At 52.8% G+C, this 20,437-nt stretch overlaps 1 protein-coding gene across 4 annotated transcripts; it reads left to right on the forward strand.

Annotated features, from left to right (window-relative positions):
* Positions 1–4,367: 4,367 nt before the first annotated feature.
* ZNF518B (zinc finger protein 518B) lies at positions 4,368–19,839 on the forward strand. Of its 4 annotated transcripts, none has more exons than XM_066233906.1 (4): positions 4,369–4,478; positions 5,054–5,187; positions 6,838–7,163; positions 15,316–19,839. In XM_066233906.1, the coding sequence occupies exon 4, from the start codon at positions 15,508–15,510 to the stop codon at positions 18,748–18,750; it is 3,243 nt and encodes a 1,080-aa protein (XP_066090003.1). In that variant the 5' UTR covers positions 4,369–4,478; positions 5,054–5,187; positions 6,838–7,163; positions 15,316–15,507; the 3' UTR covers positions 18,751–19,839. The 4 variants fall into 4 exon arrangements, with proteins under 4 accessions (XP_066090004.1, XP_066090003.1, XP_066090002.1 ...); XM_066233905.1 differs by lacking the exon at positions 5,054–5,187 and adding an exon at positions 8,811–8,872 and having other exon boundaries at positions 4,374–4,478; XM_066233904.1 differs by lacking the exon at positions 5,054–5,187 and having other exon boundaries at positions 4,374–4,478.
* The last annotated feature ends 598 nt before the right edge of the window (positions 19,840–20,437 follow it).

A 20,437-nucleotide genomic window follows, 5' to 3' on the forward strand; every position in this document is an offset into this window, starting at 1 on the left:
TCCACTTGTTCTTTGGATCCCGCAGCCATGTTCAGTTGCTGTGAACGTTCCTGAACGATCATCTCCCTTTCTGTGCCCGTTCCCTCCCTGGGGAACCGATGCGAGGACCCGCCCCTGTGCCCACCACATTCTCTCTCTCCCTAGCCCTGGTCTAGGCAAGGGACGCTGACTGCTCGGACCAGTTTGGACCTGGAAGCCGGGCCTGTTCTGTGCCTGGCACTGTGTGATCCTCCAGGGCGATAATTGCATTTGATTAAGTGCAAGCGCTGCAAACGTTGGTCAGAATTGCACAAGAGGAGGCCTAAGGCCGGCGCCCAGCTTTGCACCGAGTCCTTGGTTATCTCGCCGGCGCTGCGAGTGCAGCCTCCACCGCTCCTGCTCCGGTCCCCAGCACAAGTGAAAGCAAAGCAAAGCAGCCCATGGGCATTCTCACAGAAGCCGGGTCGGTGGGTCAAGGGCTCGGGGAGCGCGGGCTGCTGCCGGGACAGCCAGGTGAGTGCAAGGCTGGCGGCGCGAGCTGACGCCGGGTAGAGCTCTACGAGAGCCCGGAGGGACGTCTGTGCAGCGACGCCACAGGCCGTTGGCGGTACTGCAGCGCCTCATGCTTGCGGGCGGGGCCCGGGTCCTGGCGGCCTCCCGGGTTCTACCCGCTGCGCATGTCCAGTGGACGGGCTGAAAGCTCCCGGTGGACGGGCCTCACGCGTGGTGGAACGAGGCGCGAGCAAACCGGAGCACCAGCGAAAGAGGCAAGGCGGCCGGAACCTGAGCTTAGCCTCAGGCGCCTTCCTCTGTCCCGCCAGCCTGCACAGAAGATTGCGCCACTTACTCTTTTTTACTGTTAAAAAAGCGTCTCAGAGAGGGGCAGTAACTTGCCTTAGGTCACACAGCTTGGTTCAGAGGATGACTGAAATCAGGATTTGACTCTGCAGCCTCCACTCCCTGCACCCCAGGACTGGGAGAAGAACTGAATTTGAGGATCAGGGCTGTCTTACATGAGCTCTGGATCCCTGGGCACAAAGTATTGATCCGTCTTTCACGGGTGAGCAAACTAAGGTCAAAGAAATTACTAGAATTTCTGAAATGTTTTAAACAAGATAAAAGCTACCTCCTTGGGGGTCCTGATTATGCATTGTCTTGAAGAGCCTGAGATTTACATATCTTTGCCTCCCCTCCACCCCAGTGCTAGCCCAAGGTTTCTGGCCTGACTGGTAGAGACCTGGCCCTGTTCCAAGGCACAGTGGGGTCACATACCTCCCTCTGAGCCACAACATCCTCACTGGCAGAACCGGGGTAAATGAACCCTGAAGATCACCCAGTTTGTAAGTGGCTGGGATGATCCAAATCTGCACTGCCCTTTCTTCTCTTCCTCCACCGTGCCCAACTTGTGCCCACCTCAGGGCCTTTGCACATCTCTTCCCTGTGTAAAACTCTTTTCCGTCTTCCTGTGCTGGTTCTTACTCATGACTTAGAGCTCCCCTTCAAAGTCCTCTTCACAGAGCCTTTCAGGTCCTTCTTTCTCTCGCTTTGTATTCCCTTCCACACCACAGTACCCGATTTTATTTTCTCCTCAGCACTCCCTAATTATAGATTCCATTAATTATTTGAGCTCTACAACCCCAAACAAAATGAATGCTCCCAGAGGGGCAGAGCCTTATCTTGTTCTTCATCCTGCCCTCAGCACCTAACCTGTGCCTTCAAGAAATAGGCACTCAATGTTTGTTGAATGAGTAAGTGAATGAACATCAGCTCCCAGCCCTTACACTCAACGTCTGGTTGGCTTCACGTGTCTTTCCTCCTTTAACCTGTGTGTTAGGCAATCATATGTGGGAGTGTGTATCAGTTTCTTTGGGCTGCTGTTACGAACATTTATTATCTTACAGTTCTAGGGGCTGGGAGTCTGAAGTCGAGGTGCAGCAAACAGGTCCTTGCTCCTTCCATAACCTATAGAGGAGTATCCTTTCTTGCCTCTTCCAGCTTCCGATCACTCCAGGCATTCCTGGCTTGTGGCAGCATCACTCCAATCTTCACCTCTGTCTTCTTGTGGCCCTTTCTCCCCGTGTGTGTGTCTTCACACACTTTCTTTCTCCCCTCTGAATCTATTTCTTCTTTAAGGGTGCCAATCACGGGCCTAGGGCCCACCTAATAACCTAATCTAGACCCTATTTCCAAATAAGTGCACATCCACAGATGTATATTTGCATCCGCATTCACTGGGGTTAAGGCTGTAACATATCTTTTGAGGGGGTCATAATTAATTTGTAACAGAGATGACCCATGGAACCCTAAAAAAAATTTAGACAAACTAAGATAGGAAAGAAGACTTGAAGGGCAGTCCTCTAAGTGTGGGACTGACTGGCTGAATGTCCAGAAATAGCATGTCAGGGGGAACTCTCCCTGCAACAAGACTTTTAGGGAGCAACACTTCAACTTTAAGGGTTTCTACATTAGTGGTTTCGATCCCCACTTGGCCCTTTTGCAGGCTGTAAGCACCCCATTTCCCAACGCTTCACAGAGCATTTTTACGTCACTGAAGTTGGGCTCCTGAGAAATACAAAAGAACAGTGGCTGTTGGGCACCTGTCCTCTGCCTGTACTGAGCTCTGACCTACTTTCTCTTGTTTAATGTTGAGAACTTATTTGTGAGGTAGGTCCTACTCTTCACTGAATTTCATATGAGAAACGAGGTTCAGACGGGTTAGGGAGCAGGCTCACAGCTTCGTGCCAAGCTAGGATCTAAAACCAGGTCTAACTACAGAGAAACTTCCAGGAAACACGGAGGGACTTGCATCAATTCTACTTGATTCAAGAGGGCAGAGCCATCTGTGATGTTGTGGGTGAAGTTACAAGGAAAGGCAACAATTTAGGCTACATCTTAGGGAAAAGAATTTTAGACTTGGGATTCTCCAGTGCTTAGAATGAACAGTTGTTGTGTTGTTGTTGTTTGTTTTTCTGATTTGGCTCTTTCTGCCACTAGAAATTACCAGGCAGTGGCCAGTTTAAATTCTCAGTGCCCTTCCCAAGTCCACCCACTACTGATGGAGACTTTGAACTCTCTGCCCTATTCTCTCTGATACGAACTCTTTGTACATAAATGTGTGTTTCTGAGAAGAGGTCTACTGGCTGTCCTGAGCCGTAGGAGACAGAGGACCAGAAGGCTCCGGTAGTAGCAATGAGGCCGAGTATTGCAGCATAGAGTGGACGGCAGAATCTGCTGGTGCCGGTCCGTGTCCGGGTTGGCATCCTCTCTGCCCAGCTCTTGCTACTTCAGTCTGGGGCATTTTTGTCCTGCTGCTGATCCTGTGGCTGGTACTGCATCCTGAATCCCATTTCTCCGTGTTGAGGAATTGCCCCAGCCTTGTGTCTCCTCTCTGCGTGTGCCGGATGTCCATGTACCCTGACCCCTGGCCTCCAACAGAAAGGTGGCATTAGCCCGCCTCCTTCCGGAGCTTTGACATTGACTTTCTGCTGTCAGTCCTGGAGAAACTGTGCTTCCGGTGACGCTGCTTCCCTGCCACTATCTGCCCTTACTAGGGCGTAGTTTTATTTTGTAGGGAGACGTATCTGAGTCAGACTGTGGGGACTCTAGCAATATGGCCCCATTCTTTCCTCTAAGAGGGGTCTAGTCTAAGTACGTCTTCCTCCCAAAAGGACAGAAGTGAGCACGTGCTGGGATGGGGGTGGAGGGAGGTTGCCAGAAATGATGCTGGAGTCCAAGAAGCAGGAAAAAACGCGAGCATTAAGTGAGCTCACACCATCTCCAGACTCCCACAATCTTTGTCTTGTCTGACGCCCACAACCACCTACATAACCAATGAGGCTTCAGTGTGAGACTCAGAGAGGCCAGGGGACTTCCTCCACCAAGGCTCCGGAGCTAGGATGTAATGCAGTCGGGATTCAAACCTAGGGCTTGAAGACCATCTCATTCAATGTTGCTCTCAAGAGAGGAAAAATTGAAAAAATGAAGACCAGACTTCTTTCTTCTCGCCTTCCTTGACCCACTGCTGGCCTTCAAGTTCCACCAGGGCAGGGGATAAATGCGCCCTTTGCTTGGACCCAGCACGGCCCAGCGCGGGTGACCGACACCAGTTGGCTGGGCAGACACTGGAAGCAGGATCAGCTCTGCTTTCGCAGGCGGGGTCCCGGAGCTTCTGGGCATCCAGGCTAAGCATGGACAGTGTACGGAGCAGACGTGGACGTGCTGGGTCGAGCTCTCACCCCAGGACCAAGGCTGGGTTGGGTCTTCGCCTTGGTGCCGCGCTGAAACCAGGCAGGGACAGAGTAGCCTTAGTTAGAGACCGCGGGCGGCGCCCGCCGCAGCCGCGCTGCCGCCACACTGCGCACGCGCTGCGCGGACTCGAGCTCCGCCCCCGAGTAGGGACCTACAGCGGACCTACAGAGGGTGTGGGGCGCGGTGGCGCACGGGGTGGCGGCGGCCTGCGGCGGGGGTCTAGACGCCCCCGCCCCCACCGGGGACGGCTGGTGAGTGGCTGAGCAGGAGGGCCAGGGCTCCCGGTTCGAGAGCGCGGGGCAGGTGGGGTCTGGGTGCAGGGGGTGGGGGGTCGCGGGGCCGCGCCGAGTGCAGGCTGGACGGGTGGTGCGGGCCGGTCCAGCGTGCCCACCCCGTTCTCTGCGGCTTCCTGGCCAGGTCCCCCGGAGCCGGCTGGCTGCAGGCTTGGTGCCGGGAGGGGGGCGAGTCGCAGGGGAGGGACGGGGGTCGTGGTGGGGGGGAGGGAGACTGACGGTGCTGGCGGAGCGCAGCCCAAGGAGCCCGGGGTGGCGGTGGGATACGGGGCCAGGCACCCCCTGCCTGCCCACCCGCCTTTGTCCCGCTCGCCCCGAACGCACCGACCCGACCCTCGGGGGCTGCGGCGTCCCGGCTGCGGGCACTGGTGTGGAGCCGCCTAGCTGGCCTCCGGTGCCGCCCCCTGTGTTTTAAATGATGCATCTCCTGGGAGAATTTCTACCGGTCGGTCGAGCAGGAAGTGTCGTCAGGAGGCCATTTTTAAAGCCTCCTTCGGCCTCGGAGGTAAGCGCTGACGTGTTTTGATTTTCAGTAGTTAGCAGCAACCCCCGAGATCCCTCAAGGGGGCCGGGGCGTCCCAGGAGACCACGGCGTCACCCCATTGTACCGCGTCGCCCTCAGCACCTGCACTGATGCGGACTTACCTCAGATAATGTGTACCATCGTGTAAGTGTGCCAACAATAAACTTGAAAACCAGACTGGCATTGTCTTTCCTTGGGCGTTTTGGGGCGTGTCCAGGGATGGCCTTGTCCACTGAGGACCTGTGCATCTTTTGCTGCGACGTGGGAAGGGGAGGATACATGGTAAGGGTCTGACTCGTTCCGGATGTGATGCCCGTCCCGTTCTGCCCTTGTATCTTGCTGCCTGAGGATTGTTGGGCAGTCTCAGGCCAGGGAAGCAACGCAGGCTGCAAAAAAGTGAACAGTTCTTAACGGAAAGGGGAAAGCCAACATTTAAGTTCCTCGTTTATGTTGGGTATTTAACCTATTCCATTAAAATACTCCCAACTTTAAAAACTGGAATAATGAACGATTTATCAGCCTACCATTATAAAATGAAATGCGAAATGCTGAGCACTTTGCCCTGTTTGAAAATGAAAGTCTATCTGGCTAAACCTGCCATGTTGTATTAGAATCCTTAAACATTGTCCACTCTGTTTAGAAGTAGAATCACCTAGAATAAGACAGGAGTTCGGGGGATTTTCCTACAGAAGAGCAGAAACTAGGAGTCTTTATCTGTTTCTGAGACACTCATGCAAAGGTCAGCCCAGCCTATGATGTGTGCACCCACAGCAGGAGATACAGGCCGAGGGTCCTTGAAGGCCCACAAATGGTTGTTTAGAACCAAGCATCGTAAAGTCTAAGTAAAATGTAAGTAGACTGTCAGGCTTTTTAAATTGCATATGGACTTGATCTTTAATCTAGTATACATTTTTTTTTTCAAATTACCTTTCATCTTGGATCTAAATGTAGCCTTGAAAAGTAATCCATTTGTTTGTATCCAGTTTTATTTTGCTGATGACATTCATTGCAAGTACATTTTGAAAACAGACAAAGGCAGGGTCATTATTTTATCTATTGGGTCTCCTGATGTGCAGTGCCACACTAACGTTAGATTTTCAAAAAGCCAGTAATGGCAATTCAAAAGTAAAAAAAACATGTCTATTTGCTCTTAAGTAAGGGGATCTGGACCAGTTTTTGTGCAAGAGTAACTAACATCTTATTGTCACCCTAAAGGCTGACATTTCTTTTTTTTTATTTTTTATTCATTCCTTCATTTATTCATTCAACCAGTATGTATTAAGTGCTTTCTGTGGCAAGCCCTATGCTCTTGACTGTGACATACACAGTCCTTGCCAGTAAGGTTTCTCACTCTTAGTTGTTCTTTAGCTGCCTGGCATAGACGGCATTCTCTTTGTTCACACATACAAACTAAGCCAACTGCACTTTCCAGGATCCTTTCTGGGAGTGAATGTGGCTGTGGATAGTTGTGTCCAGATCCTCTTCCAGCGGTGGGGGGGGGGGAGCCTGGGGAGGAGTGGGGAGGATGGCATCAGAACCACCCGGGAAGAAGTTTAGACCACACGCCTGAGGCCACCCCCAGCAAAGGGCAGTCGGATTCATTAGGTCATTGTAGTCCTGGGAAGCTTCCCCCCACCCCACCGCCCATTTTCAGCTCCCTATGTGACTGCAGCATCCCTGCTTGAGAAGCACGTTGGGGGGTTCATCCCCATATTTTCTGGAAGAAAAGGACCTCGAGAGGCCACGGTGACACAGGCCTGAGACTTCACCCCGAGTGTCTGGCTTCTGTTGCAGGGCTGTGCGCGCAGGGCTTGCTGCCCCTGGTTCTGAGTGTGGAAGCCTGTGCCGGGGCCCGAAGCAGAACCGGAATGCGTGGGTGCCTGAGAGGACAGGGAAGAGCCCCTGCGACTTGCGGTGCTTGTGACTCACCTCTCTGCAGCTTGATGGCTCCGTGCTGGAAGTCAGAACAGCGCCCAGCAAGGCAGATGCTGTGACTCCAGCTTTTGGCCTCACAGTGGGGAGCAGAAAACAAAGGACTTAGGTTAGACACCAATTGACCATCTCTGTGACCTTAGAAAAGCCACACCGCCTCTCCAGCTCCACTGTCTTACAAGAAGCAGGTAACTAACTGACTGTGTGTCCTTGAGGACTGTTGAGGTGCTGTATGAATCTGCTTTTGCAGGCCCCTTCTCCTGACTTGGGCCCTGGCAGTCTGTGATTGACAAATGCAGCCGGCCACTGAGCCTCCTGATCAGATCACTTGGGGCGGCATTTACTTCTCTCCGCCTCCTGTTACATTCCTTGAAGACAGCAGCCCCTGGCAGGTGTGGGGGTACGAGTCCTGGTGCGTGCTCGCTGTGCTCAGCGCGCCAGCCATTGCGCACTATGATGCACAGTGATGCTATTTCCCAGGTCACAGGGTTTAGCGGGGGTCGGCCCTGGAGTGCTCTTTCCTGATCACCTTGTTTCAGTCCAGGGTAGTGGCCTTGACCTGCCTCCAGGCGCCCACAGGTGGGGTGGGCATCTGAAAGACTGCACAGGGTGTTGGTAGCCTTGCCACCCCTGCATGCCCCTCTGCACCTGTCATGTCAGGGGATGGTTCTCTGCCTCGGCTGCACAGCCGACTCCCACAGGGGGGCCCAGGCAGCGTTAGTTTTCAATCCCCCAGCCCGTTCTGCCAGGCAGTAGGGTGACCCACCGTCCCAGAGACCTCTTTAAAAAATAAGTTTAACATCTTGGACAGATTATGAAAAGTGGACACCCTGTTGCAGGCAAGGTTCAGAATCTGGTTTTCTGGAAGGTATTTTTGTATTTGATTATACTTTTATTAAACTCTTAATCCACTTCTTTGATGAAATTTTGATTTTTCCTAAAGGCAAAATATATATATCACCTTTAGAGACCTGAAGTCATGAGGGGTGTTTAATAACAGAATTTTGTAATCTGGCTTGTAATAAATACTGCCTTGTTTTTTTGTTTTTATTTTTTACCTTGTGTTTCTTTTTAATGCCAACAAGAGCATACTTGCTTCTTACCATTTATTTTTCCACATATAGACCTGGAAGTTGTCAACTTTTAAGAACTCCAGCATTGGCCATATTCTTTCTTTTGAAAGATTTTCTCTTAAACTGTTTTGTTAATTATATGATAGCTTTGTTTTCTGAAGTAGTCTCAATTGATGTGTTCACCAGTGTCAAATCCAACCGAAAGCAACTCCTCCGTGGACTGGGAGGTGGGGGGAGGGGAGAGCCCCAGCCCCAGCCCCAGCCCCTCCCCATAGGCCTTCATCTCCTCTGGCCCCTTTGTTAAGCAAAGTGTTTTCTGCCTCTCTGGGGCTTACTGGACTCTTCCGTCTTCCGAGGAATCTTGCAAAAACCTGCTGACTTATTTCTTGACCTGATTGCCAAGTATAAGGTCCCTGCTAGTTGCATGTATACCTTTCCCTCACATCGGCCGTGTAAATTAGGCATTATTTGTTCCCATTTTACAAGTGAGAAAACTCAGGCTCAGAGAGGTTGACACGTCCGACATCACACAGCAGTTGAGTCAAACTCCTGGCTTTGGAACCTTGTTCTTGCTGCGCCAAGGCCAGTCCTCTTTCTCGTTACCCTTCTCGCCCGGACAGCAGAGGCATCAGAACAGGGACCCTGCTGTCCAGCCTCTCTCCTCAGCCTGTGTCCCAGGTGCACCATTTGGTTTCAGAAGGAAGCTAGGATCCCAGCGGGGCATGTGTGCAGCAGCATTCGGAAGTATTTTTTGTCTTCCAGATGGCCATCAATTTGCAGTTCAGTCATTTCTGAGTGCCAGGTAGTTTGGCCAAAAGACCCTGGTAAGTTAATTGTTGTCTTTTCTTCTTTAAGTCCATTTACCATTCAGTCCAGTTCTGATTCTCTGTAGTGGTCTGGGAAAGGTCTTGCTGAGTGAGGCAGGTTTCTTCCTGAATACCATCCTACTGGGGAAATAGTAACAGTTTACATTCCCGTTGTTTTTCCTCCCCCCCCCCCTCCCCGATTATATATTACTTATCTACATGCTTCTGGGCACTTCGGGGTAGAATGTTTAAAAAAAAAAAAAGACTAGCCTTTTCAAAGGCTAAATACACAAGAGAAACCAATGCAAGTTTTGAGGGCCTCTGCCCCCAGTCTGGTGCTTTGCCTACGTTATCAAGTTTGTTTTAGTTTTTCTTTTTTTTTTTATCCAAGTTATTGGATGACATTGGTTAATGAAATTATATAGGTTACAGGTGCACAATTCTCCAACACATCATCTGTATATTACACTGTGCTCACCACCCCAGTCAAGCCTCCCTCCCTCACCATCCACCCCCCCGCCCCTCCCCCACCTCCCCACCCCCTCTCCCTCCTGCAGTCCCCACACTGTTGTCTGTGTACCCTTTAAGCCTGTTTCCGTGCCTGACAATGAATGGAGAGAAACCACTTGCCTAAGGACCCAGCCAAGGGACAGGTTCAGAGTTTGGACTGTATAAACGGTCACCTCCATGCCCTTTGCTCTTCCTGGGCACACAGCTGCAGCCCTGCCCCCGTGACGGACGAGCAGGGAATTTCTGCAAAGAGCTTCTTACATTTGCTTCTCTGTCCAAAAAAGGATGCAGCCAGCCAGCTAACACTGATTTCTGGTGGGCGTCTGTCACGAACAGAAACATGTGGGATGATGCACACAGCGGGCGTGTGAGGCAATTGACCGGCTGCTTCTCTTACTTTGCACATAAATATCTAGCAAGGAAACCCTTTCGTTTGCTACAGGGATGTTGTAGAACTCGCTGGGCTTGGAGAGGAAAAGCTGATTTAGTAACTAGCTTCTGCATGAACCTAAGTCGTAGTGAGAATTACCGTGGAGAAGAGGCCTGTCAGGTCTGGTGGATGGTTTTGCCCCAGAGCTAAATTATCTTTTAGGCTGTACAACCAAGAAAATAAAAGTATAAAATAAGATTTGGTATATATTCTGGAGAGAACAATAGCCAGCCAGGCAGCTAAGAAGCCTATTTTTCAGCCCCTTTGACTATTTTTGTGATTGGCATTGTTTCTTCTATTTTTCCATTAAAAAAATAGAAAATATTTTGAACAATTTATGATGTGTGAGTAACTTAGATCTAGGGCCTTTGAGACACACTTTCACAATTAATCCTCTTGATAATTCCGTGAGGTGTACGTATGCCGTTTGACAGAGGAGGAACAGATAGTTGTCCCAGGTCACCTGGGAAGTAATCGGGCTGGGATTCAAAGTCCCAGGACTTGGCACTTTCAACACTATTTGACTAATTTCTCTTCATATCTGTTGAACCTCTGATGTTTTCAGTATTGAGAAATCAAAAGCTTCCTTTTTAATAAGAACATATACATACAACCCTGTATGGGTTGTATAGCCGTACATGTCACTGAACTGGTATTTACGAAGTCGGTATTTTCCCCCCATATGTCCCCAGGTGATCTTTAGGAAATCAGGGCAAGTGAGTTCAAAGTCAAAAGGAAAAGCCACCAGCAGCACATGCTGTGCTCAGGGCTTTCCCCAGGAGACAGGACAGTCTCGAGACAGCACGTTTGTGACACGCCGTGTGTGGCCATCGTCTGGCTGGTGCTGCAGATAATTGCGCACTCTGCTGTTCGAAAACAGGCAGCTTGATCTAAACGAGCATCTTAGTCACTGTCTCAAAAGCTAATCATACTAAGTACTTTCTGTGTGTGTGAGAACCTTCCTAAGTTATCGAGAAGAACGTTGGTTTCTACTCCCAGGAGGTGAGGGCAGGGTTCTGTGATCGCGGTATTGTACGTTGGGAAGGCAGGTGAACACAGCGATGGCGAGTGATTCGTTGGGAGCCATCTCAGTGTCAGGCACACTCATGCATGGCCCTTCATCTCGCAGGGGTCCCCAAACTTTTTACACAGGGGGCCAGTTCACTGTCCCTCAGACCATTGGAGGGCTGCCATATACAGTGGTCCTCTCACTGACTACCAATGAAAGAGGTGCCCCTTCCAGAAGTGCAGTGGGGGCTGGATAAATGGCCTCAGGGGGGCCGCAGTTTGGGGACGCCTGACTAGTGTTTTATGTAATCCTGGGCTGTCCGCCCGCTGAGAGTCATTTGCCAGGTGGACCCAGCTGGTTGTACTTGAATAGGAACCAGAGAGAGGAAGTTGGTGGAGGGACCAGTCTTGAGGAGCCCCATTGCTCAGGTGTGCCTACTGCTGTCCACGACTGAGTACCAGCCTCAAAGCCGTCCGAGTTCTCCCGTGCCCCGTGGTCCGTTTTCCTCTGACCTGGGGTGTCACTGAGATCTCCTTCCCCCTTGACTAGCCATACAAGTTGCAAAGGCCAAAGAGAATGTGTCTGCCCCTTTTAAAGAATCTTGACGTCTTTTTTGCCTGGATTAAGGGAAATGCCAATGTAGAAACTGCATTATTTTGAGCATGTTGTATTTAGTAGCCAAGAAGAGACTTGCTAGCAGGTGACATAACTCCGCCGAGCCTTCTCCCTAAATTGTCTTTGCCAATCACAGCCTGATGCTTCATAGTGGCACTTGTTCCTATGGGTTTTTAACTCAGAATCACAGCTGAGATGGTTTTGCAGAAGCACGTCCGAGGGGGACTCTGTTCCGCAGGCTCTGTAGCAGGCTTGGTTCCTTCTCCCGGGACTTGCCTTCATCAGGACGTGCTACAGGCAAGGACCTGGAGAGGAAATGGCAACATTGCCTTCTGTGACTCTCAGAGACTCAGGGGCTGGGCACGGGACCAGGAGACAGACCGTACGAATGGAATCCATTTGGACGGTGCTTCAGACAGGCACCTAGTTACATGTTTGAGAATTTTTTTAGGATTAACGTGACAGGTGTTCTGTTGGGAGAGTTGGGGCGAGAGCTGGGCCGGGCGGGCCTGTCACTTCTCTCCTCTCTCTGGGTTTTCTCTTTTTCGGCCCCCTCCCTCCTCTCTCTGCAGCCAGTAGCGTTAGGCTGGCAGGTGAGGGGTGTGCAGACCTTTGAAAGAATTGGGACCTGAGGACTGGAGGAGAGGAGATGTGCGGATTAACAGCTAGTCTATCAAGAAGGGATTAAGGTGTTGACAGCTCCAGAGTCCGGATATAAGAAAGTTACACGGAGTCTGGTTTCAGTTTCACTTAAAGGTGAATTCTTAACAGTGAGAACTGGGCGATGATAAAATTATCTGCCTAGGGAGGAAAAGGGGTTGTATTTACGGCAACATGACAGCATCGGCTGCACAGCCAGCTGGTGAGGATGTTCTAAAGGATTTAGATGGTGGTGGAAGTTTCAGCCAGTGATTTCTAAGACTGGCTTTCATCGGACTTACACAGAATGTTTTGCTGGTCACAGATGTCCCTTCCCCTTCCCCTTCCCCTTCCCCTTCCCCTTCCCCTTCCTCGCGAGATTTGAACTCCGGCTAAGGGTGAGGCCCAGGAGTGGCTGTTGGAGCTGTGGTTCTGAGGCTCGTCCCCCTCCAGCCCCTCCATTCTGCAGGCCTGCGGTTTTCTTGGGATGTGGTTGCGGCCATGGCATTCTCTGTCGTGATAGGACGAAAATGCTGATGGCAACATGCTGACAGTAGTAGAATTCTTAAGTGATGAAAAGTCTGGTTTCAGGGATCAGCAAGGTCAAACTGGGCTTAGAAATCACCTGGATGTGTAGACGAGCAAGCGGATGAAAGAGGCGGTCTGCCTGAGGGAGAAAAGTCCTGAGCGGAACTGTGGCTCCCGTCCCGAAGCCAGCCTGTGGTCGGAAGATAAAGTGTGCGGCACCGGCGAGGGCCTCCTCCAGAAGTCCTGCCCGTGGCGTGTGCATGCCAGGTGGACGCTGGCAGCGGAAGCGGAGGCCCCGTCTTTGCCCGTGCTGAGCAGTTGGTGGTCCCGTGGGTCCTGTCCCACTCAGTCCCCTGGCACTGATGTGTGTTTGAACATGGAGGGACGGCCGGCAGCTTGCAAGCCCCCACGCTGCCGCACACTTGATGTCTGTCACATGCACACTTCGGGCAGAGCAAGTCTGTCCGGGTCCCTAGATGCCACCAGGGCTTGCTCTCAAGCGAGGAGGTGACCGTCCTGCAGCACAGGGAAGACAGGAAAGGACAACAAAGCTTGGTATCACGTGTGGCGTGTCCTGTGGCTGCTTTCCAAAAACGCTTGTACAGGGCGGTTTTTACACTTGGTCTGAACAGGCAGCAGTCGTTTCCTTGGCCTGCGGAGAGAGCCGCAGACCAGCGTTTCAGACAGACCGCCCTGGCTCCTGGCCGTTCGGGGGCCCGGAGGACGCCGCGAGCCCCACAGACCAGGGTTTCAGACAGACCGCCCCGGCTCCTGGCCGTTCGGGGGCCCGGAGGACGCCGCGAGCCCCACAGACCAGCGTTTCAGACAGACCGCCCGGCTCCTGGCCAGTTGGGGGCCCGGAGGACGCCGCGAGCCCCACAGACCAGCGTTTCAGACAGACCGCCCCGGCTCCTGGCCGGTCGGGGGCCCGGAGGATGCCTGCAGCCTCACAGACCAGCGTTTCAGACAGACCGCCCCGGCTCCTGGCCGGTCGGGGGCCCGGAGGACGCCGCGAGCCCCACAGACCAGCGTTTCAGACAGACCGCCCCGGCTCCTGGCCGGTCGGGGGCCCGGAGGACGCCTGCAGCCTCACAGACCAGGGTTTCAGACAGACCGCCCGGCTCCTGGCCGGTCGGGGGCCCGGAGGACGCCATGAGCCCCACAGACCAGGGTTTCAGACAGACCGCCCGGCTCCTGGCCGTTCGGGGGCCCGGAGGACGCCGTGAGCCCCATAGACCAGCGTTTCAGACAGACCACCCCGGCTCCTGGCCGGTCGGCGGGCCCGGAGGACGCTGCGAACCTCTCCCGCACCGCCCCTCCTGGAGTGGACACCGCTGCCTCTCTGCACTCGGAGAAGCACTTAACCTCAGAGGTGTCCCTGAGTGCTCCTCACTGTGTGTGGGGGGCTGCCTGTCCTTAGTTCTCCTGGCTGGATGAAAAAAATGGAAGTTCAAAGGTTTCTTTTTTCTTTAAGGTTATAAAAGAGAGGCTTTTCAACAGATTCCAAACTAGACTGGTTTTTGCTTAGTCCTAATTGTGAATTCGGTGGGGGGGGGGGGGGTATTTAAAGATAATTAACTATTTTTCTGTAACAGTAGTCACCGAGTCATACATATTGTCGCACTTGCTATAGAAATCACCCGTGCCTCCATGCCGCAACCTGGCCACCCTCGTGTCCTAGCCGTGTGCCCTCACGGCAGCTGGACGCGGGCGCTGGAATTGCCGTACAGATCACGTCCCGCCATGGTCCTGTCCTCCCTGCTTGTCTCAGGGAGGACGCTGTGCTCTAGATGCCCCCGACTGTCTGCCGCTCTCTCCTCCCTTCCCCCCTGGCCCCACCCCTCCATCTCGGCTCCTTCTGTCCCTCAGGTGCCCCAGGCTCACTTCCCACTGACCTCTGCTCCTCTGCCTGAGACGCCTGCTCGGCATTCACTCTCTGGCTGCCCCCGGGGTCTCGGCTCACGTGTCAGCTGCTCAGGAGGCCTGCACTGGCTCTCCTCCCCTCCACTGTATGGCATTTTGTTCCTGATTATCGTCTGACAAATAGGTATATCACCTGCCCCTCCGGGTACACCCATGGGGGTAGGGACTAATCTTCCCTTGGTCGCTGCCCTGCGGCACCTCGAGCAGTGCTCAGCACGTGACGGGGGCCGAGGAAGGTGTTGGAGGAACGAACTTGTCTATGCCATCAGCACTGACCCACCACTCATGAGAGCAAATGGAACGCGTGCATGACAAGTGGGATTCCAGCGGCCATTGGCTACACCGTGGAAAGGAACGGATGCCTGGTCCGCAGCCGGGCTGCGCCGCTCGGTGATGTGCATTTTTAAGAGCGGAACCGACAGCATGCCGCACTGGCTGTTAGCAAGGCTGACGTGAAGTTACACCTGTGACATTGCGAGGATGCGCTCAGTGACATGGAATCATAGCTGTCACCGCAAAAGGCTTTTCTGAGTGACTGCTGTGATTGCCTTACTCCTCGTGTGCGGTTATGTATGGTTGGTCTAAGCTGATGAGTTTTAGAGGGGTGTGTGAAAGTATTTTCAGTTCGCATTTTGTATTTGCCAACTTGGTCGTACCATGTTGTTACCGTTGACATGCGTCTAAGATAATATGTCGAGATGTAGTGTCAGTTCCAGGGTCACAGAACTAGAGGGTAAGAGTAGAACTAGCTCAGCTAACCTTGAAGTCCATGTGTTCATCATGCTCTCTGGTTTCCTTTCCCTTTAGTGTTGCCTGGAGTATCAGAGGATTGGAAGCAGTCGTATTTGGGGAGCACTGTGTGGTGGTATTTAGGAAAAGGTAACTAAGGATGCTCCCAGGAAGTAACCACGAGTCTGCCAGTCGGAGTTTGTTGAAGGCGGCCTCCGAAGGTCTGCGCCCCGTGAAGTCTTCCTGGATCCCGCTGGGCTCTGTTCAGCAATGCAGATAAAGAAGATGAAGGACATTGGACAGCAGTTGTTCAGTCCACAAGTGAAGGATAGACATAACTCTTTGACCATGTCGCCCAGACAGCCAAATGCCAACAGAGCCACTCGGCCAGACAGGCAAGAAGCTCAGGCCCCTCTGTTTCAAGGCTCAGAGGCAGAGGCCGCCGCAGCCACCACCGCCACATGTGTCAGGTGCAAAGGTGTTCACCAGGTCCATCCTCAGGACCTGAGAAAGGGGCCCGGGCCAAGCCAAAGGGAAGACAGATACGTCTGCTTGCAGTGCAGCCTCGGAGGGCCTTCGCCCCACTTTCCTTTCGGGAACAGCAATCCCGGTGCTGCTCACGTAGGAAATAAAGCCGAACCCGTCGCAAGCCCCGTAAATAACAAATTTAAGGTAAGGAACTTCAAACCAGGCAAGTACTACTGTGACAAATGTCGCTTCTCCACCAAGGACCCTCTGCAGTACCGGAAGCACACGCTTCAGCACGAGGAGATCAAGTTCATCTGCTCTCACTGCAGCTACATCTCCTACACCAAAGGCGAGTTCCAGAGGCACCTGGTGAAGCACACGGGCGTGTTCCCCTACCAGTGCGAGTACTGTGACTACGGCGCTATCCGGAACGATTACATCGTCAAACACAGGAAGAGAGTTCACGAGAAGGCTGGTGGGAAACGGCCGCCCAAAGCTGCGGCCAAGCTGGAGCCGAGAAGGACCAGCGCGTCCAAACAAAACGCAGAGCTCTTAAAAGCCTCCGATCCAGGCACCGCGCTGCCCAGCAAGCTGTCGGACCAGCTGTCGAGGTTCTCCCTCCAGGCAGGTAAAGACAGAACGCAGAGCCTCATGTTGGTGCCCGAGTCAAAGGAATACCAAAGGGACGTGGTGTGTATTCCCAAAAAGGGGACTCCGTTGGAGCCACACGAAGGCGGTCCGTTCGAGAACAAGAGTGTGGAGGTGGAAGTCTTGTCCCCGGCCACAGAGCCCGTCCAGCCCGGGATGCCCCTGACCGTGGTGGCTCCCGCAGAGCTGGTTGTCCCCGCCAACTGTCTGGCCCAGTTGATCGATGTGAAGGTTGTCAATGGGACACAACAGCTTGTTCTGAAGCTGTTTCCTCTCGAAGAAAATAATTGCCTGGAAGCTGGCGGGGGCGATGGAGGTCATTCTGAACGTATGGCCAAAGAGAAGGGTTCAGACGAACGAGAAAGACTGGTTCCTGTGGAACGGACGAAGTCCCTGACGATGGAAGGGAAGGTGGGAGAACCGGGATGCCTCGGTCATCTTCAGTCAGTTCAGAAGCAAGTTCAGAATGTGAAGTGGGTGAGGTCGTACGATTTTTTCATGTCCAATTCTAGTGTGTACAGCTGTGGAGAACCCCTTCTCCACTCTGCTGGCGTGGAGGATTGGCAGAAGAAAGGTCTCCTGTATCCCCATAGAACTGCTCTTCCTCCCGCCGCCTTCAGAGGCCACGCTCCATCATCCGTAGTGAGAAACAGCGTCCTGTGTGGTCTGGGCGCGGCCCCGAGTCCTTTCCCCTATAAAGCTGCCGTTTCTTTCACTGAAAGTGGGAGGCGGCTGCACAGCGCCCCACAGCCATTCCTTCCTCTTGCTGCCTCGCCTGCAACCATTTCCTTCCCCGGAGAAAAGGGCTTTTTCCCCGTGAGCAAGAATGACCTGGAGTCTAGAAGTGAGATCAGTATTCCTGTAAGAATGGTCCCGTCCACCAGGAAGCCGAAAGACGGCCCGACGGCGGAATGCAAGGCAGTCTCAAACACAAGCCAGCTTTCTTTGCAGCGTAAAAGTGAGTATCTGCACATCAATATAACGGGAGAAGACGGAGTCGGATCTCAGCAGCCTGGGGGTCAGCCTTTGGAATTAAAGAATTCTGCAAGGACTCATGACTCTTTCGATGGGCCGGTCATCTCATCAGTATTTTCCTTGAGCTCTGGATCTGAAGACGTCCCCGAGGGTGTGAAGTGGAATAGTTCAACGTCCAAAATCAAGTCCATCGAACTCTTGCGCAGGAAGATCGCCCAGCTCATCGAAACCTGTGGCAAGCCTTCATCTCTGGCTGCAAATAACGCACACCGTCGCCCCCTAGGGCAGGCGTCGAAGTTCACTTCGAAAGCTACCCCGGAAGGTATTCAAGAAATTAATGTGTCCTTTACTGGCCCTGGCTATTCCACGGGTCCTCTCTCCAAACCTCAGGAGGACGGGGGTACTAGTGGACAGCGTCCTCACCCACAGAGATATCCTCAGTTTGTGGAAGGCAGCCGTGGGAGAACTGAAGGCCGGGTAACCAGGAAGGCTCCTGTTGCTCCTCCGGTGCTGATCCCCAAAGGGGCAGTGCTGAGGGTTCTGAATTCCTCCGAGGATGCCCACGTTATAGAAGCCACATGTGAAGCGCCTGTCAGCATCCCTTGCTGTGAGACACAGTTAATAAAACCCATTCCGTTCTGCCCTGTGAAGCAGACAGATGCAAGCTTACAGTCTTCGACCGTTGAAAGTGGGCCAGTAGACATGTCCCATAACCTAGACACGTGTCTTCGGCCTAAGCCAAGGAAGGAGGGTATTCTCAGTAGCACCACTGCCAAGAAAACCGGCCCCCTGCATGGTCCGCACGGAAGCGGTGAGCTGAGCAGGCAAGGGAAGGTGCTCTCCAGAAGTCTTCCTAGCAGTAAAAACAAAACCAGACAAGTCAACGCATCCAGGAAGAAAAGTAAGATTCAGGCTGACCCCAGCCGCTGTTTCAAGGACCCTTCCATTTTTCAGGTGGCGAGACAGCTTCGGCTGATTGCCGCGAAGCCGGACCAGCTGATTAAATGCCCCCGTCGCAACCAGCCCGTCATTGTGTTAAACCACCCTGATGTCGACTCACCGGAAGTGACCAATGTGATGAAGGTAATAAACAAGTACAAGGGCAACGTTCTCAAAGTCGTCTTATCGGAGAGGACCAGGTGTCAGTTGGGCATCAGACGGCATCACGTCCGGCTGACCTACCAGAATGTGGAGGAAGCCAATCAAATAAAGAGGCAAATGATGTTGAAAATGAAGCTTAAAAAAGTTCATAAAAACAACTACCAGGTGGTGGACTCCTTGCCAGATGACTCCCAGTGTGTATTTAAGTGCTGGTTTTGCGGACGGCTGTACGAAGACCAGGAAGAGTGGATGAGTCACGGCCAGCGGCATCTGATAGAGGCAACGCGAGACTGGGACGTTCTTTCCTCCAAGGGCAAATGAGTGGAAACTTGCTGCTTGATGCCAATTGTTTTCTTTTCTTCTTACTTTTCGTTTATTCTGGTTAGGGCGGGGTTTTTGTTTCCGTCCCTGACTCAACAGGAGAAATCTGGAGTGTAGGAGTGGGAGAATTGTTAGTTCTTCACATCCCTCGTAGGAATGTTGAAAACCAGGGGTCCGGTTTCACCCGATCTATGTGACTGGAACTTGGAAGGTATTTGAAGCCTCTGAAGCGTACGCACAAATGTATGTACATGCAGTTTTCTGGAGAGAAAAAGTGAAACTTTCCACAGCTGTTCAGTGGGATCTGAGACTCTGCTTTGCTCAGCACTTTTTCTGAGTAGGTACAAGTCTCTGTGAGCCGTTCGGAGGGGTGAGCTGGGAGTGTTTTACACATGCTCATATAACGGAGTGCTACTGATGGAGTCTACCTGTGTTTACTGTGCACGCCCACTTTTTTGTTTATTTTTGCATTTTGTCTCCTGAAACTTGGTACATAATGGAAATTATATTTTCTGCTGTTATCCTAAATTTGGTTACAGAAAAGTGGCCATTCCTTTAAACCCCTGTGTAACCCTCTTAAGTGTTCTTTATAGCACAGACAGCTATGCGTTGTTGGCTGTTTTGAAGAATGATTGTAACGGCCTGAATTTGCTAGTTCAATAGCAGGTGTTAGGAAAGAAAGAAAACATTTTCAAGCCTTTGTGTTGTTTCTAAGTAACTCAATTTTGTGACCGTTGGGGAGGGAGTGTGCCTTTTTTATTTTTTTGTGAGAGAAGAGAGGGACAGACAGGAAGGGAGAGAGATGAGAAGCATCAATTCTTTGTTGCAGCATCTTAGTTGTCCATTGATTGCTTTCTCATACGTGCCTTGACCTGGGGGGGGGGGGGGGCTGCAGCAGAGCTAGTGACCCCTTGTTCAAGCCAACGACTTTGGACTCAAGCCAGTGACCTTGGGCTTCAAGCCAACGACCTCAGGGTTTCGAACCTGGGTCCTTAGCATACCAGGCCAACGCTCTGTCCACTGCGCCACCACCTGGTCAGGCTGGAGTGTGCCTTTTTGAAAAATAAAGAAATGGTCACAGAGGGAAGATATCTGAGATCTAGTCTCCCATTTGTCCCCACCCCTCTCACAAACAAAGGAACCGGGTAAGAGTGTGAATGAGTCGGCTTTTCAAGAGGTAGGTAAGACCTGGGAGGGGGAGGCGCGTTCCGGCTGCAGGGGCAGCTGAGGCCCAAGCGGCACGGGGTGTCATTTGGGAGCTCCCCCACAGACGGGGGCAGGCCGCGGGCTCTCCACTCAGGGCTCACAGACACTGCCCCCCGTCACAGCCCACGCACCCACAGACACCGCCCCCTCATCACAGCCCATGCACCCACAGACACCGCCCCCTGTCACAGCCCACGCACCCACAGACACCGCCCTCCGTCACAGCCCACGTACCCACAGACACCGCCCCCCCGTCACAGCCCACATACCCACAGACACCGCCCCCCGTCACAGCCCACATACCCACAGACACCGCCCCCGTCACAGCCCACGCACCCACAGACACCGCCCCCCCGTCACAGCCCACGCACCCACAGACACCGCCCCACGTCACAGCCCACGCGCCCTCAGACACCGCCCCACGTCACAGCCCACGTGCCCTCAGACACCGCCCCATGTCACAGCCCACGCACCCTCGCCA

Source organism: Saccopteryx bilineata, chromosome 5 (assembly GCF_036850765.1).
Source record: "Saccopteryx bilineata isolate mSacBil1 chromosome 5, mSacBil1_pri_phased_curated, whole genome shotgun sequence".
In the NCBI taxonomy this organism is placed as follows: domain Eukaryota; kingdom Metazoa; phylum Chordata; class Mammalia; order Chiroptera; family Emballonuridae; genus Saccopteryx; species Saccopteryx bilineata.